The 19013-nt window shown below is 45.4% G+C and overlaps 1 protein-coding gene across 1 annotated transcript in view; it reads right to left on the bottom strand.

Moving 5' to 3' along the window:
- The window catches only part of TAF5 (TBP-associated factor 5), a 136580-nt gene that overhangs the window by 51828 nt on the left and 65739 nt on the right, over positions 1 to 19013 (bottom strand). Inside the window, exon 12 of the mRNA XM_086501738.1 lies at positions 4356 to 4395. Coding sequence (XP_086357864.1) covers positions 4356 to 4395 — 40 coding nt within the window. The remainder of the gene's footprint in view (positions 1 to 4355; positions 4396 to 19013) is intronic.

Below are 19013 nucleotides of genomic sequence, written 5' to 3'. Positions count from 1 at the left end.
TCGTGTGGAGTTCTTGAATTACTCAAGGTTGAAGCTCTCCCTCTTCAAGTGTGTTTCGTGATTGCACCTCTGCCAACTCCTTCTTGAGTAATGCAATATCCGCCTCTTGGGCAGTCACACGACTTTCAAGTGTGTTTATCTTGCTTTCCTAGGTCGACACGTGTTCTTCGAGCGTCTTTATTGTGCCTAGGAGGTTGCAGTTAATTTTTTTGATGACCTCATCCATTTCTTCTTTGCATTTTTGAATGGTTTGCTCCACGAGGTCGTCCTTGTGAGCCTGCTTCTGCTTGTTTGAGAAGCACGGTGGGGAGGGAGATGCAGAGAGGAGGAAAGAGTGGAGAAGACCGTACTATGCAGATACGTGTTTCCACATTATGTATACATGCGTATTGAGTTCCCACATCACACATACATGCTTATGTACAACTCCCCTGCCGGCTGTAACCAAGTCCTCCTAGTATCTAGCTGAGTCAAGTCCTGACGGATAAGCCTGGTGATCTCGGACCGTGTAAGAGTTAGAGAGGGTGCATCCAATGAGTACTGCTGTCACAAAATGATGACGTGGCAAAATTGCCCGGACACACACAAACACGCATGCGCGCGTGCGCGCGTGGCTAACAGGCTGTACAAACAGCATGACATGTGGCAGCAGTACGGAATCCCGCAAAACGCGCTAGAAGGCTGACGTGGCAGATTGTACGGATTTCCACTTTTTACGCTGGCTGCTAACGTGGCAGGACTATACGGATTTCCGCAATTTGTGCTGCTACTTTTTGGCAAATTTTGAGGACCAGTTGCTTTTGGGACTCATTGCTTTTGAGTTTTACTGCTTTTGGGGCTCTGCGTTTGGCATTCCTTGTAAGAATAAAAGGGCCCAAGGGACTCACTCTTTAGGGCATCTGGACGCACAGTCTGAGAGCTGAGGACCAACGGGAGTTGTACTTTGCTCAAAGATTAATATAAAAGAAATATCGAAAGGGACGCCAGTCTTTGGGGCCAATCTCTCTGAGCACGGAACTACACCGAGCCGTGTCGACTCAAGTTTTTGAAGTTGTTAAGTATTTTAAGGGATTCTCTCGTGTGTCGTGTTGGATTCCCGACTTGGGGTGCCCAAGCTTGTGACAACTGGAAGGGGGGCAATCCATCCATGCTAAACCCATGTACCTGAAACCATGATGTCATCTCCCCATACCAACATGTTGTATCTCCCTGCATAGCTATATATCGAGAGGACTCAAGTGCTGCGCGCGCATATCCATCTCTCGAGAGGTCGCACAAGCGGTGTATAAAGGAGACCGATCTAGTAAGCGCCTCAACCACTAGTAGGGGGGCAGCTAGCTCTGCTCGAATAATGTCATGTGGTACTGAAGCCTTGGCTCTAACAAGCTATGAGATCATAGAGACTAGAGGCTTCTCCATGTCTCCCCATCCATCAGTGCGACCCGACCTCCCGTGATGGTCCAATGAAGGCCCCCATATCTGAACTCCATAGAGCAATGCGGAAGCCAGCAAAGTGTCAAAAAGCCAGAGCTTCTTCCGAGGCTCCTGAAACTGAATCTGTGAGAACACATCCTCTCCAATCCACCCAATGGTGCATGTGCTCTAGTCAATCTAGTGTCTGCTACTCTCCTCAATAAAAATGTTGATCCAGTAAAGACCACCCCAAGGTAGGTGTAAGCATCTGTATACTCCATTGTCTCATGGCCATATGTGAATGCGGGTGCTGATCTCTTGGTCCACTCTGGGGTGGTGTTAAATACCATAATCTTGGTTTTACCAAGGTTGACAAACAAACCACTGTCGTGGGCAAACCTATGCAAAGCATCCATGTGACGTTGCATCCCCTCTGGAGAGTCGGAGATCAACACAATATCATCAACATATACCAATACTGGAATCCATGTCCCTACCAGCTATGCACCTCTATCACCCTCTGTCCCAATATAGTCAGAAACCTCATCCACATACCAAATAGAGTAGGAGAGAGCAGGTAGCCTTGCTTCACCCCGATAGTGGAGTGAGCTAATGTAGATAACCCCTCCGGAGTGCATACATGTCCCACACAGAGAGAGAGAGAGAGAGAGAGAGAGAGAGAGAGAGAGAGAGAGAGAGAGAGAGAGAGAGAGATGAAATGAAATGTTATATTAACCGTCTTCAAAAGGCCAAAATGACCTATGAGACCAAACTAATACAATCTTGGTGGATCTAATACATTGTTTGGGTACAAAAATAAATTAAAGTAAAGTAAGAGACTAAAATCTTAACTACTTGATGTGAACTAAGCAGCTAGCTTAGCTTCTCCGTGAATCGCAGCAGCAACCTCCGGATGCTGGTGATGGTGGGGAACTGTGTAGGATATGAGTAAGGGGGTGAAAGTAGATGGACATTGGTTTGTCCATAGGATAGTCAAAGAGCCGGCAAGCATACCAAAACCTTGCTTGGCATGTCCCATGAATCTCTCAATGGAGTCAGACTTCTTTTGTAGGCAATACCGTCAAATCTCTTTTGACAATCCACAACATAACCACTCGATCTGGTCCTTCAAAGTGATCCTCCAAAACGAGGATACTGGCAAGTAGGTATCCCAAAACCTCTTGCAATAGTGATCCAAAGTGTCTTCCTTATTCATTCTGAGATGATGCCAAGCCATGATGACATCTTCTTCATATTCTTCCCACTTCCCTGCACAAGAACAGAGTAGACCACCAGGTATGTGCATTGTTGCCCTTCGTACCTTGGAGCGTTTGAGAGACGACCTCCCGAGAAGAGGACATCAAATTGTTGCATGGATTCAAGGGCTCGAAGAGTGTCCTGGTAGCCTGAAAACGTGTCAAACTTGATTGCTTGACCCTCATCCTTGAACTCCTTGGGCTTCTTGTTCTTCTTCTCACTGTCAGAACTATTGACAAAGGATGAGGTCTCCTCCTCTGAACTAATGTGCTTTTCTTGCCTTTTCTCCGCTTCTTCCGCTTTTTCTCATCCTCACAGGAACTAGAGGACGACGAACTATCATAACTCTCTGAAGACGAAAAAAAATATGGGTCATCCTCGAAACGAACGCGCTTCTTGGATCTGCTTACCACCTCGAAAGTTGATTTCCGGTCCAAATAGCTTAAAAAATCCACTGATTTCCTCGTCTTCTGAGAATGCTTTAAGCTATTCATCAACTGGTTTGCAATGCAGTCCCCAACAAAGTAAATGAACATCAATGTGCTTAGTCCGTCCACCAACAACAAGATTTTGTGCTAGAGAAATAGCACTTTGAGAATATCAATAATTTTAGTAATAGATGATGAAGGTGCAATAGCAAGATGATCCATAACACCAAAAGGTTGGTCCTCATGAATATCCTCCTCTAAACATCCAAGAGGTAAATGCTCCAAAGTATGATTGTCCCATGATAGAAAATAACTCAGCTATCATAGCCTCAGAATCTCGTTCGACCACATGTGCCATCAAAGCAGAAGTCGGTTGTTGTGAACTGTGAGTCACACAACTGGTAGAAGCATGTTGATGAATGGTAGAACCTAAGAGACCAGAATCTCAAAGTAGAGTGCGAGCCCATTTGGGGAACCCTTGGGCATTACACATGTGGCAGAGATTGGAGTAGGAATACCAATACCACTAACATAGAGGATTAGGAACAGTCAATATTGAGGAAGAATGTGTAACATGAGAGGATGTAGAGGGTGTAGGAGCCAATGAGGGGCATAGGAGTAGTGGTGGTGACATAGGGTGGAGGTGCTAGAGGAGGCTAAACAATTTCAATATCTTGAAAAGGGTCAACACCAACATGAGATGAAGAAGCTCCAATAGAGTCAAGACAAAATCTAGTCTCTTCAACCGAAAATCACGAGATAGAACAGTATCCTCCAATGAAGAATCCCAAAACCGAAACCCTTTAAAACAAGGAGCATAACCACAAGAATCATCTCTTTGCTTTGGTATTCAAAGTCGTGTTCTTTGAAGGCACATGAACTCAAGCAACACGTCCAAAAACATGAACATGAGAGACAGGAGGTTCCCTTTGAAATGATACCCTCCATTTGTTTTGTGAAAGAGAGCTTGAGAAGATAAACTGATGTAACCACAGCTCCATTCCAACATGAGGGAGAAATAGAGGCATAATGCAAGAGATTGTGAACCACCCCTTCTTGTGGAAAACCATCCATAACCTTTTGTACCACATTGTACCAAATTCGGATTCAGGTTTTTAGCTTGCCCCTTCATGGATCTAACACAATACAAACTTCAACACTTCAAGTATCTACTGAGACTTCAAAAAGAACCCAACTCACAACAGCTTAAACACTAAAATAATATCAATGAAAAATCAACTACAAGCATAATATTACCATTTCCAGAAGGTTCCCCCAACTTGGCCATGTCCCAAACCTAAAAAAAAGAAATATGCAAAATTGATGTTCACAAAAGAGACAAAACTGGTGTTTATAAGCTGAGATTAAAAAAAATGATGTTCATAAGCTGAAGATAACTAAATGCATGAGTAAAGTATGCTGATCAAATCCATACATGCGTGGATATGAATGTGTGTCCATGCGTGCGTATGCGTGTGTGTGTGTGTGTGTGTGTGTGTGAGAGAGAGAGAGAGAGAGAGAGAGAGAGAGAGAGAGAGAGAGAGTTGCACAGGCATGTTCTTGCGAGGAAAGCTATGTTGTTGCCCACTCTTGTGCAACAAATTCAGCCTTGGACTCTGATGTTTGCATTCCTCGGTGAGCATGTTGTTACTTCTGCTTTTGGCCATTGGAAACCATCTATCTGGGAGGTGGTTTTTGGCAAGATGGAAGGGCACATTCCTGGATGTCCTCTTGCTTCCACTCTAGTCTCTGCCTGGAAAGAGGTTACGATGCATTTATCGTGGAATCCTCAGCAGGAAGGTGGTTTGATTTGTTTGGAAAGTCTCCATTGGAGCCGGGCAGTCTCTCTTACTTTGGTCGACTGCTCCCCTCGTCAGGCCTACTTTCTCTCTGGTTGCATTCATGTGGTTGAGGATGTGGTCGATGAGGCTGGATATACTTTTGAGTTTCCCTTTGCAGCTCGCTGTTTTGGATTGGGCATGCATTACCGTCAATTTTGGAGAGAGCTTCAAAGCATGCTGCTCGACTTTTTGCCTGTTTCACCTTTGCCTGATGGTGATCGCATGTCTGATTGGGTTCTTCGAGAAACGCCTTTTCGAGATATTTCTGCAGGTCAAATTTATGCTCTTCTTCTACCACTACCATGGCTTGATGGTCATTGTAATGCCCCTTGGTGCATGCACAAATCTGACCTCTTGGTGGAGGAAACTCCTCTCTGCCTTGTGGAAAAGCCATTTGCCTTTGAAAGAGCACATGTTTCTTTGGCGATGTTTTCTTGGAGTGCTTCCCGTCGGCACTTTTCTTCGAGCGCGTCATATTCGTCCTTCTTCTTGCGTTCGTTGCTCGACTGCAGAAGAGGATATTTGTCACTTATTGTGGGATTGCTGCGTTACTAGAGACTTCCTTCGCCTTATATGCGGCTTCGTTTTCCTGGGGTTGTCTTTCACAAAAGGTTATGGGCATTTGGCATTTTCTCACCGACACTACAGCGTTTTGCGGTCTTCTTTATGTGGGTCAGATACTGGGCTTATTGGACCTTGTGGAGTCAGCATAAAGCTTACATGTTCCATCGTACTCATGCAGACCCATTCCCACTCTCCAAACTTTCTCTTAGGCAATCGTTACGGTTTGCTTTGGAAGTTGGTGATATTACCATAGAGATGCATCAGCTTTCATATGAATGTTTTTAGCTACTCTCTATAGCTGAGTAGTTCTGTGCTCCAGCGTGCCAGGTGTAGGCACTCTAGTATAAATGTATCGACATCCATAAATTTCCATAACAAGGTGTGTATAAGACCCTTTCAGTGGGTTTTCCTCGCTTTTCAGGTTTCCCACTAGTAAATTAATCAAATCGATTTACAAAAAAAAAAGTGTGTGTGTGTGTGTGTGTGTGTGTGAGAGAGAGAGAGAGAGTGTGTGTGTGTGTGTGTGAGAGAGAGAGAGAGATGAAATAAAATGATATATTAACGTCTTCAAAAGGCCAAAATGACATATGAGACCAATCCGTTACAAATTGGTGAATCTGCTACCATGTCTGGGTACAAAAAAGAGGTCCATAAAGGAGATACTATGAATCTCTGAATGCTAGCTTGAATTGTGTGGGGTATATGTGGGTGCCCAAAATAAGATGGTGATTTAGTGCAGCCTATGTAATTTATCAGTTTTGATTAATCAGTCTTGAGTTCCTGCCCCATGGCCCGCCTTATCCGCTCTCCCCTCCCCCCCCATCTTCCTCTTTCCCGAAGACTCCTACAATTGGCTCTGGCAGCATTGTTTCGTTGGACAGTGCTCGGCGCGCTCCGTTGCAGAGTCTCTTCTCCGTCCGCTTCTTCGCCACAGCAGTAGACACAGACGGAGGCTCCAGCTCCGCCATAGAGGGACTCGTCTGAAGCCCCCTCGCCCGACCCCGCTGAGCCCACCATTCGACTTGCTCTTTCACCGACAGAGCAAGCGAGCCTAGCGACAGAGGCAGAGCGCTTGCAGGCGACTTCTGTCATCTGCAAGATTCTCGGCACCCGACCTAGCAGAGAAGAGCTGCGTGACCTTCTCCAGACCCGCCTTCTCGCAGAGGTGGGCAAGATCTTGGACGTATAGATACTCGGACGAGATTACTATCAAATCGAGTTTGAGACCTCCGAGATGGCGTCCAAGGTCATCACCATGAGTCCATTGACCATCCGAGCAGCACGAGCCCACTATCGTTAGTGGAGACATGGTTTCGACCCTACTTCGGATGTTCTAGTAGAGGAGGCACACATCCCCATCTCCGTCTGCTTTCCGGGTTTGCGGAGGGAGTACTTACCACTTTTGTCCAGGATCAGCTCAGCCATTGGGACCGTCCTGGAGACACCTCGCACGGTAGCCTCAATAGCTTCCAAGGCGACTGGCATTCCCTCAGTTCGCGTTTTGGTCAGACACTCACACGCTCCCGAAGGTTATTCTTCTGCCTCGGGTCAGTGGGGGTTGGTTTAGACAGAGTGTGGAGTATTCGAGCCTCCCGAACCAGTGCTTCATTTGTCGACAGATGGGCCATCTAGCGAAGGCCTGTCCACGGAGGAGGCCTTGACCTACACCACAAACTCAGCCCCAACCTACAAGGGCTGGCCAACAGACGCACAGGGCCCACATGCATAGCCACCCTCTAAGCCTGGGACTCCAGAGGAGGAGGGATGGCAGCAGGTCCGTGGTCGACGACGACAGGGGCCACAACGACAACCTGGCACTCAGAGTGGTCCTCAGGCGCCTACTCAGCAGTAGTGGGTTCCCACGGGGAACCGGTTTGATCCTCTTGAGCAGGATGAGGTCCCTCCTCCAGCCCCCACCCCAGCTTCACCCTCGACAACCCCTCCCCCCCCCCCAGAGTTACCCCCTCCTCATCCCCCCCCCCCCCCCCCGCCCCTCTGCCGCTCCCCCCCGCCCCTCTTCTCCACCGCTCCCCCCCGCTCCTCCTCCCCCCTCCTGTTTCAGTTCCAGAGTCGACCCAGGGGGCAGGGCCTTCTCCGGCTGCTAGGAGATCTCTTGGCAACGCCTTTGCCACGAGTCGCTATGCGAGAGAGGGACAGCTTTTCTTGCGGCCCCCTCTACAGGTACAGACGTCTCCCCTTGCAGCTACCCCTCGTGGTCTGACGAGCATTGACATCCGGCGCCGATGGGACTTCTTCGACTACGACTTTACTCATTTTCTCGGCCACCCCTCAGTAGACCATGAGGCAGCCTGCTTCAGGGTCCATGTTTTGTTCCTTGCAGCTAGGGGGACAGAGGCGTTGGACTCAGCAGTTGGCTTCTCCTTTTCCCTTTGAGGCAGAGACTAGACTGAGTGGACTCTCGACTGACTGTTGGGATGGTTGCACACACAGGTCCTAGAGTTCTCTCACCACATGGGAGAACTAGGAGTTACAGACATGCTTCAGACTTTGTGGCCATTGGCCAAGTTTGCGGTGACACCTCCAGATTCAGCAGGATGTACACATTGTGGTTTACTTCTTTGCCGATGCACAGTGCTTGCCATGCTATGTATACATTCATGAGGACTCCTGGATAGAGGAGGTTTCTTTACGTATGGCTCGCTCTGCTTGGGCTTGGGCCAGGCACTCGTAGTCACGCCTATCTACAGGACGCTCGGATGTGGATTACTCCCCATCCAAGCCAGCCTCGAAGATAGCCCGTCTAGCTGCTGTGGTAGCATCTGTTCTCTCTCGCTCCCCATGAGGATCGTCTCATGGAACGTGCAGGGACTAGGTGGGCCCCAGTTTCAGCGTCAGCGGGGCCGACTGCGTCAGGAGCTTCAGCGCTGCCTTGCGAGAGGAGAGATTGATCTCCTTATGCTTCAGGAGCACCATCTGTGTGAGAGCCGCATTAGACGTTGTGGTCAGCTCCTGCGTGGACGATATGATACTTTTTGGTCAACTGCTTTTGGACCTGGAGGCATCCAGGGTGGGGTATGTATGACTATTGCGGATTCTTTGCAACAGGCCATTGTGGACAGAGGGATTATTGTGCCAGGCACGGCTCAGTGGATTACTATGCAGGCTCAAGGTTGCCTAGTGGGCTTCCTGAACATCTATGCGCCCAATGTGGCGAGTGCTCGAGTAGAGTTTTGGTCACAGATAGTTGAGTCTCTACCGCAGGCAGAACACTGGTGCATAGGAGGGGACTTCAACATGTTGGAGGACCCTTCTGACAGGATTGGTGGTAGCCATGCTATTGTGCATGGAGTTGAGCTGGTAGCTTGGGAGAGGTTTTGTATGACTCCGAGGGTCTCGGATGTTTGACAGCATTCTAGTTTTGTGAGGCCCCAAGACAACCTTGCCTTCTCTCGTTCAGACCGCAGACTGGGAGGAGTTGCAGATAGATCGCTTCTACACTAGTGACCATTTCACTGCCTTGGGAGGAACAGTTGGCATTCTGGCAGGGACTTACTTCTCGGACCATGCACCAGTGATCCTCATAGTGGCAAACAGGCAGAGGAGTGGGAGCATGATTCTTCGCATCCCAGAGAGGGTCTTGTTGGACTCGGCACTAAGAGAGCGGGTAAAGGCTCTCTAGACAGAGAGGTTGGACAGGCAAGATTCTCCTGCAGACAGAGTGGCCTCAGGACTAGCTCAGATTAGCCGTTTCTTTCTCCAGGAGTCTCTAGCTCGCCGGCCTACAGCGAGAGGAGGAGCAGCGTCTCAGAAGGGGCATTGCTTCATTACAGAGGATGCAGGAGCAGCATCCAGACAATCCTTGGTTCGAGGAGCAGCTACAACAGGCTCGACAGGAGCTTGTTAGCACAGAGGACAGGTGACATGAGTTTGCTTTCCACCGACAGGCATCTCAGTGGACCCAGGTGGGCGACAGAGTGATTGGTGCTTTCTTTGAGGCAGTGGGACCTCGGCATTCGCATACCAAGGTCAATCAGTTGAGGAGGCCCGACGGGTCAGTTGCTTCTAAGCCCGAGGATATGCGTGCAGTTGTTACTAACCTTCTACGGTGAGTTACATGTTACGAGATTGGGCACCCTCCTGTTGTAGTGGTTAGCTGCAATGGGGATAGCTGGAGTAATGGTTAATTATGTGCTGTCTATTTATTTTACTAATTGAGTTGATGATGATTTTGTAGAGTGGAATGTGGAGAGTTGATGAAGAGGCGACGGCAATTACTCTTGGCCATTTTATATTTGCACAGTATTTTAGAATATCATTTCAATAAGCCACTGTGGCTCTGTAAATAGTTGTAGTGGAAACTTCCCTTATGGGTCATGCAAGAACTAATGAGCTTCACTCATTTACAAAAGTGAAGTGGTTGTAAAAGAGGAGGGGCCTCAATTTTTGACACCTTAAACTCAAAAATAATATATTAAATACCAACTCCACAAGAGAGGTGCAGTGGAGTTTGGGGCTAGATTTAAGCCTTTCTCTTGCAGATTCTCTTCTCTACTCTCTTATGCTATGGTTATTTTGTTGTGTACTCTCTAATCTAGTCTCCATCCCTTACACATCTCTTACACTCTCTTACAAGCATGTCTATGTCAATTCTATGTTCACTGTGTGTGTGTGTCATAGTCTAGGTGTGAGTGTGTGTGCTTGGAAATTGGAAGAAGAGGTGGACAGGTTGATGGTGATGCTTGGGAGCTTGTGTTGAATAGTTTAAGCGGTCGATCTCCCCCTCTTCTCCCAACAGTGGTATCAGAGCTTCAAGTTCGAGGAAAAATTGGCCCCAGATTTCAATCTCAAGAAGGAATTCCTCGAATCGACAAATTTCAAATTGCAATTCATCAACTTTGCAATTCAAAGATTCAAGGATTCGTAGCAATTCAAAAACCAATCGATCGAATTTGCAAAAGAAATTTTGCTTGGTCATTAATTGGCGGCAAATCGGCAACTAATTGGCAACCGGTTTCTAGTTTCGGCTTCAGGACGATCAAGAACGGGTATGTTCAGCAGCTAAATTTAAGCATTAGCTAATCTTGAGTATACGTGAAGATACGGATGAGAAAGTGAGCCGACTCAGAATTGAAAGAAGTCGAGAAGCTTAAATTACAACTTTGGAAGAGAAGTTGAATTTGGTAAAGATTATCGGCAAGGAGGCGACTCTTGCAAGATTTCCAGGGAAAAGGCCAAAGAAACGTGGTCATCAAGTGGTCGAGCTCCATTATTCAACCCTCTTCCGGCTAATCTAAGCTTTCTCGGTAACATCCTCCATGCAAAGGAGTCTTAGCTATAATTTCGTCAATCGCATTTTCTTCATTAAGAGCTTCACGGGAACGAGCTCTTGCAAGCATGCAAGACCCACTGCCTACCATCACCAAAACTGACGCAGTTACCCTCGGTAGGAGCGCCCTAGTATGCAAGTGGTTTCTCTCTTTCCTTGCAGCCTCAAAAGGCTTCTGCACGGTCCCACTCTCCATCTCTCTACTCGCGCGCTATCGGCCGTTCTCTGCACGCCATGCAATGGCTCCACACTATATATAAAAGGTGTGGCCTTAATTAAAACCTATTGGCCGGCTGCCCAACTCAAGAAAAATTGCCTCTCCCCCCTTTATTAAGAACTTGTACACACCATTCTCTAACTCCCTTGGTCGGTCTACGCCAACCCAACTAGTAAAAGACATCAAGCCACCGACTCCCTTGGACGCACAAGCTTCAAAAAAAAATAAAAAAAATCTTGTTGTTCAAAGGAAAAAAAAATAAAATTAGCCGTCCATTCCTCGCGAATCGTCTCCGACAACCTTTGTGAAAGCTAAAATTACCATTAATTTTGGGGATACGAAAGATCGAGCACCGTGCAATTCGACTAACTCGCAAACGCACCGTCGGACCACTCCCTTTTTCTGGCAATTTCCTAGCGCATCGCCATTCCGGACTGGACGCCACCGCTATTTCTCAGCTAAGTACATTACAATTCTGTTATTTATTTTACTCTTTATGCCGCATATTGCATCTGTGAATATCACCGATTAGCCTTTTTAAGCATTACCATTTAAATATTTATTAAAATATATATTTAAAGAAAAAGAAGAAAAAAAAAATAAAAATAAAAACCACGCAATCATGGCACACCTTCCTCAGGCACCCACAATTGCGGAACAACTTCAAAATCTGCAACAATCACTCACATATGAACGCATGCGAAGGCAAGAACTTGAAGATAAATTATTGCATTCTGCACGCACCGAATCTGCACCGATACCCAAGAAAAACAAAAATAGCAGAAAAGCCTTCACTTTCAAGGATTTTGATGACACTAAAGATGCTAGCACGGTTCTAGCATGGGTTAGTCAACTAGATGACTATTTTCATGATGAAGACTTTCCCGAGTGTGAAATGCATCAAATCATCTCACTAGCAACGCCGCATTGTGGAGGAGCGCCACCAAACAACATGGAAGAAGACCCCGCACCTGGCATGCATTTAAAAAAGTGTTTTTACCCCAATTTTTGCCCACACAGTACAAAGTTAAAGCACAACGTCAATGGGATTTAATTCAACAGTGTAGAAATGAAGATGTACAGGGTTACCTTGACCGTTTTTGGAATTGTTTAATTCAATTGCAAGCTATTGAACATGTTAGTCGCAGGAAATTGAAGCGAAAGTACATATCAGGCTTGGCACTACAAATTAGTGCTGAGGTAGATATGTTCGGAACAGATTCTCTGTCAAAAGCTATTAAATTGGCTCTCAACGCAGAAAAGAAGAAAGGTGGACATTACTCTCACACAGATCAACCTGCTAACACTAACCGCAACAGGAGACCTCCTTTCTCTACTAACTTTGACAGAAACAAACACCAAAGCCGTACTTTTTTCAAAACACGTAGATTCGACAATTCTCCTACAACTGCTACAACTGCTCAACCTCATACGAGCAACAACAACAACACCACCCAGCAACGAGGCAACCAAAATTCTTTCAACCAACGTTCTCCTCCAAATTCTAATGGTAACAAAAAGGTGAAGTGTTTTAAATGCTTTCAATATGGTCACTATGCAGATAAGTGCCCAAATGGTCATGCTAAGGGAAATGGTCAATCCAATGGCCATTCCAATGGAGTCAACAAAAATTCAAGTCAAAAACACTTCAACAACAACCGCCCCAACGGAGCTACTCTTAACCTCATCGAAGATGCTACACCGGACGACAATGAAGTGGAAGCTAACTACGGTGAGGGATATGATCCTGATTATGATAACGATGACAACCAATCCTCAGGTACTCCTATATCTCCTCACACTTTGTTTAAAGTGCAAGGCACTGTTAAGGATGAAATGTCACCATTCTGTTAGATGATGGTAGTAGCCATGATTTCATTTCCACACGATTGGCACAGCAACTATCACTCTCTGAAATCTCATCACCTCACAAGGTCAAAACTGTTTTTAATAATCAACGTTTTAATTGTAAAACTCAAGTCACTGTTGAAGTTTGCATTGGTGAATTCACACAAGCACGTACATTTTTGGTAGCACCATTGCATGGTCTTGATATGATTCTAGGAATGCCATTTCGTCATGAATTTGACCCGTTGATTAATTATAAAACACGTACAATGTCTCTCACTCATAATAATAAAAATTTCTCCATCCAAGCAACAATGGCACATCAAAAATTTCCACTCCTCTCTCACACTCAAGCAAAAAGAGCAATTCGAAAACAGGGGAAAACGTATCTAGTATTGGTAAATCAAATTTCTGCTGAAACTAAAACTTCACGTAATTCCACACACCATGAATTTCTCTCACAATTTAAAGATTGTTTCATGCATGATCTGCCACCTGGAATTCCACCATCACGCCCAGAAGACCACAAAATTGACGTTATACCGGGTAGTGAACCTCCTTGTAGAGCACCTTATCGTGTAAATCCTACCGCACACAGGGAAATACAAACTCAATTCACTGATTTACTTGACCGAGGCCTAATCCGACCTAATAGTTCACCATACGGAGCTCCAGTACTTCTTGTCAAGAAGAAAAATGAAACCTTTCGTATGTGTATCGACTACAGGGCTTTAAACAAGATCACCATAGGTTTCCTATTCCTAGAGTGGATGATCTATTAGACAAACTGAAAGGGGCAAACATCTTTAGCAAAATTGACCTTAAATCAGGGTATCACCAAGTCAAAATGTTTGAACATGATGTCTACAAAACTACTTTCAAAACACAAACTGAACACTATGAATTTCTTGTCATGCCATTTGGTTTGATAAATGCACCAGCCACATTCACACGCATGATGAATCGAATTTTCATTGACCATCAAGATTTTGTGATTATATTTTTTTATGACATTTTGGTATTCAGTAAATCTGAAGACGAGCATAAACAACATTTAACACGTGTATTTGATCTGCTTGCACAAAATCACCTGTATTTGAATCCTGAAAAGAGTTCATTCTTCCAATCTGAAATTGAATATTTGGGACACATTGTATCGGGTAAGGGAATACATGTCGATCCAAAGAAAATTGAAGCCATTCAATCATGGCTTAGACCCAAAAACTTGCATGAGCTACGATCTTTTATTGGTCTTTGTAGCTATTACAGGAAATTTGTTCGTAATTTTGCTTACAAATCACATTATTTGACTCTCTTGTTGAAGAAAGATATGCCTTATGAATGGACTGATTTGCAAGAAAGCTTATTTAACACACTTACACATGCTTTGACTAATGCACCTGTATCACAATTGCTTCATTTTGAAAAACCTTTCTTTGTGGTAGTCACTGATGCTAGTGGAAAAGGTATCGGTGCAGTCCTTATGCAAGATAACCATCCAGTTGCTTTCGAAAGTCGTAAATTCAACCCGTCTGAAGCAAAGTTCAGTACTTATGATAAAGAGTTGACGGCTGTGGTACGTACATTGAAAATTTGGAAACACTATGTAATGGGTACTGACTTGATTATTAAGACTGATCAACAAAGTATCAAATATTTACTTTCTCAGCTCTTAATAGATAATAGACATATTAAGTGGGCCACTTTTATTCAAAGTTTTCAGCCCAACATTCCATACCAACCTGGTAAAGAAAACGTTGTAGCTGATGCTTTGAGTAGAAGACCCTCACTTAATCATCTATCAACCATTACGGGAACTTCATTTGACACTATGCCTGACACTTAGGCACATGATGATGACTTCAAAACGACATGATTACACATGCTTGATAATTCTGTATACACATTCCTTGAATACACTATTCAAGAAAACTTCCTTTATTTCAAACAAAAATTGTGTGTGACTTAACCTTTCCGTACATTAATTATTGAAGAATTGCACAAACCACCTTATGCTAGATATAGAGGATTCGCTGCAACTTTTCAAAATTTATGTCGTGATTTCTATTGGCTTACTATCAGAATGGATGTTAAACAGTATATTTCAACTTGTTTGATTTGTCAGAAAATCAAAGCAGCTAAGGTAAGAAATTGGGACTTTTACACCCTCTCTCCATTCCTGAAAGACCTTGAGAACACATTTCAATGGATTTTGTTATTGGTTTCCCACTCACAATGCACAAACATGACATGATATGAACTATTATTGATCGTTTCTCTAAACAAGCATATTTCATTCCTTGTAAGAAAACACTCACAGCACATCAAGCTACACTTTTGTTTCTTAAGACTGTTTTTCCACATCATGGTTTGCCTAAAGTGATTATTTCTTATCGAGATTCAAAATTTTGTAGTGCTTTTTGGACTACTGTGTTTGAAAATCTTGGCACTACACTTGACTTCACTTCTGCATTTCATCCTGAATCTAATGGTCAAAGAGAAGTCACCAACCGCACTATTATTGACTTGTTAAAGGTTTATGTTTCTTCTCAACCTAAGAAATGGGATGATTACCTACATATTTTGCAATTTGTATACAACAACACCACTCACACTACCGCCGGTAAGTCTCCACTTGAAATTGTATATGGTCACTCTCTTCCTACTCCTGCTTCACGTCTTTCTAATGTTGTGCCTGCCGCCGCTGATGATTTCACTACTGACTTTCATGATATTTATGCACGTGTGCATTCTGCCATTAAACACTCCCAAGAACTTTACACCAAGCATGCTAACAAGCACCGCAAGGCACACCAATTCAAAGAAGGTGATCATGTTTTACTTCGCATCGAAAAACGAGGATCAAAAGTGTTGATACCAATGTCTTTGTTAAGCTTGCTCCTCGTTTTTATGGACCTTTCAAAATGTCAGCTATCATTAATGATGTTTCTTTCCGTTTAGAACTACCTGCACATTGGCACATTCACAATGCCTTTCACATTAGTCTTTTACGCCCATTCCGAGGACCCCTACCTACACACCACATTTATGAAGACCCACCTTCACTTGTAGACCAAGAAGAGCAACTCATTCCTGATAAAATAATTGATCATGAGACCACCGCTACACGCACCGGAATCGTTTATAACCATTACCTTTTGACTTTCAAGGGCCACCCTAGAGAGGATGCCAAGTGGATGCCTGCAAAGTTTCTTCGCAACTTTCCCGACCTTCTCCACACTTTCCATCACTCACGGTCCAGTTGATTCCTCTATTGAGCAACTGAGGACAGTTGCTATCCCTGGTGGAAGGGATGTTACGAGACTGGGCACCCTCCCGTTGTGGTGGTTAGCTGCAATTGGGATAGCTGGCGTAATGGTTAATTATATGCTGTCTATTTGTTTTACTAATTGAGTTGATGATGATTTTGTAGAGTGGAATGTGGAGAGTTGATGAAGAGGCGACGGCAATTACTCTTGGCCATTTTATATTTGCACAGTATTTTAGAATATCATTTCAATAAGCCACTATGGCTCCGTAAATAGTTGTAGTGGAAACTCCCCTTATGGGTCATGCAAGAACTAATGAGCTTCACTCATTTACAAAAGTGAAGTGGTTGTAAAAGAGGGGCCTCAATTTTTGGCACCTTAAACTCAAAAATAATATATTAAATACCAACTCCACAAGAGAGGTGCCGTGGAGTTTGAGATTAGATTTAAGCCTTTCTCTTGCAGATTCTCTTCTCTACTCTCTTATGCTATGGTTATTTTGTTGTGTACTCTCTAATCTAGTCTCCATCCCTTACACATCTCTTACACTCTCTTACAAGCATGTCTATGTCAATTCTATGTTCACTGTGTGTGTGTGTGTGTGTGTCATAGTCTAGGTGTGAGTGTGTATGCTTGGAAATTGGAAGAAGAGGTGGACAAGTTGATGGTGATGCTTGGGAGCTTGTGTTGAATAGTTTAAGCGGTCGATCTCCCCCTCTTCTCCCAACAGTTACTGTCTGCAGATTCCCAATCAGAGCGTCAGGATGCATGGAGGGAGCAGGTTTGGGCACAAATGCCTTGTCTTGTGACTGCGGAGATGCGTCAGAGACTTGAGCTGCCGCTTCAGATTGACGAGCTGCACACGGCTCTTAGTGCCCTCCCCTGTAGTAGCTGCCCAGGTGAGGATGGGTTGACTCCCAGTTTTTTCTTGGAGTACTGGGACCCGCTTGGCCTAGATCTCTGTAGTGCTTTTCAATACATTTTGCACATACAGGTGATGCCTGACAGCATGAGTGAGGGCCTGATCTACCTCATTCCCAAGGAGTGTGGCTCCTTGGATGAGATTCGACAGTGGCGCCCCATCACCATCCTCAACTCAGCCTACAAAATTCTTGCCAAGGCTCTGAGTTTGAGGATTCAGCCACTTCTAGAGAGCCTTATACATGGGACTTAGACAGGTTTTGTCAAGGAACGCAGTATCCTTGACAACATCTTTACTTTTTGGGAGGCTTTTGCCCTAGCACGGCTCCGTGGTGAGGACCTCGTGATTCTTCTTCTCGATTTTGAGAAGGCATACGACAGAGTTGACTAGGACTTTCTAGAGGGCACTCTATGCAGGATGGGCTTCTCAGTTGCTTGGATCATAGGGGTGTCAGCTTTGTACAGACAGGCTCACAATCAGGTACTTTTGGCAGGAGGTAGGGGTGATCGCTTCATGCTCACACGTTCGGTCAGACAGGGCTATCCTCTTGCCCCCTTCCTCTTTCTATTCTATGCGGAGGCGATGCGCAGGTTTTTGGTGTCGCAGCAGGTTGGTCTACCGGGCTTAGCACTCCCTATTCGGGGAGATGAGCTACTGGTGTGAGCAGGCTCTGGAGACCTTCTGTTGTGCATCAGGCGCACTGATCAACTGGAGAAAGACAGTGGCTTTCTCGGTTGGTAGTGCTCCTGTGCCCGATTGGATGCCAAGACAGGGTTTTAGGTGGATTCCCCCAGGGACTGTAGTTCGGTACTTGGGCTATCAGGTTGGTTTGGACTTGTCTCTCGAGCAGCAGATTGCTCCCCTTCTCCTGTCTATCAGGAGGAAGTTGTTACATTGGAGCTCAGCACGACTTTCTTTGGCTGGCAGAGTAGTAGTGGCCAACCAGGTGTCGTTGGCGACTATGTGGTGCATCACTTCTTGCTGGATCTTCTCGAGTTCTTGTATCAGCCAGGTAGAGAGGCTGATCAGGAACTTCCTTTGGTCGAGACGTGACACCCAGATAGCCCGAGCCAAAGTGGCTTGGCAAGTCATCACTCTTCCTTGTTCACAGGGAGGGCTTGGGATCATTGACCCAGCACAGCAAAGCAGAGCCCTTCTTGGGAAGTTCATCGTCAGAGGACTTCTTCCAGGTGAGGAGCCTTGGAAGGAGTTCTTGCTACAGCGGCTTCGTGCTAGGGTGCCTCAGGGAGGCCCCTGGCAACCTTCGACCAGATGGATTTTCACAGAGATGCGCAGAGTTGGTTTGAGCAGGAGACTGGAGGACCGCTTCGCTGTGAGTTTGCTTCGATCTTGGGAGCTCTTGCGGTGAGGCCTGGAGCAGAGACAGCCTACTTGCACGGAGCAGCGACTACGGCAGCCGCTTGTCTGGAACCCCATGGTTAGCACTCAGAGAGGCTACTTGGTTGGTAGTCGGCCTCATGTTTCCTGGGGTCCCATGGCGTTTTTTTTTTTCCAGAACAAGGATATCAAGAGAGACTTCCAAGATTTATTTGGTGAGTTTTGAACTCGTGACCTGCTAGTCGAGAAGATCGAGAGAATTGAGGTAATGAGTGGAAGAAGAAGCTCTGGGTGGCTCTAAGAGAGCTCAAAGACCTACACAATACTGCTAGAACTGGAACCCCACCGGAAAACCCATTTACCACACTTGGTGATTTGGCATCATGGACAACCATAGAGACTTTCCACATAGTATGAAATGGGAGTGTTTTAATAAATCAAAGTTAGCGATAGTAAATGGTGACATGGATCAGCACCGAGCAGCTAGGCGTGCATCATGTCCGTATCTGCAAGAGCAGGATGCCATCGTTGTTGATGTCTTGGCTATGAGCAACAGCAGCAGCAGGCTCGACACTCGATAATGCAAGAAACCGTTCGTCTCTCTCTCTCTCTCTCTCTCTCTCTCTCTC

Source organism: Adiantum capillus-veneris, chromosome 26 (genome assembly GCF_014529385.1).
Source record: "Adiantum capillus-veneris isolate H3 chromosome 26, ASM1452938v2, whole genome shotgun sequence".
In the NCBI taxonomy this organism is placed as follows: Eukaryota; Viridiplantae; Streptophyta; class Polypodiopsida; order Polypodiales; family Pteridaceae; genus Adiantum; species Adiantum capillus-veneris.
Note: the sequence above shows the minus strand (reverse complement) of the source record. Positions and strands in the feature narration are given on the sequence as shown.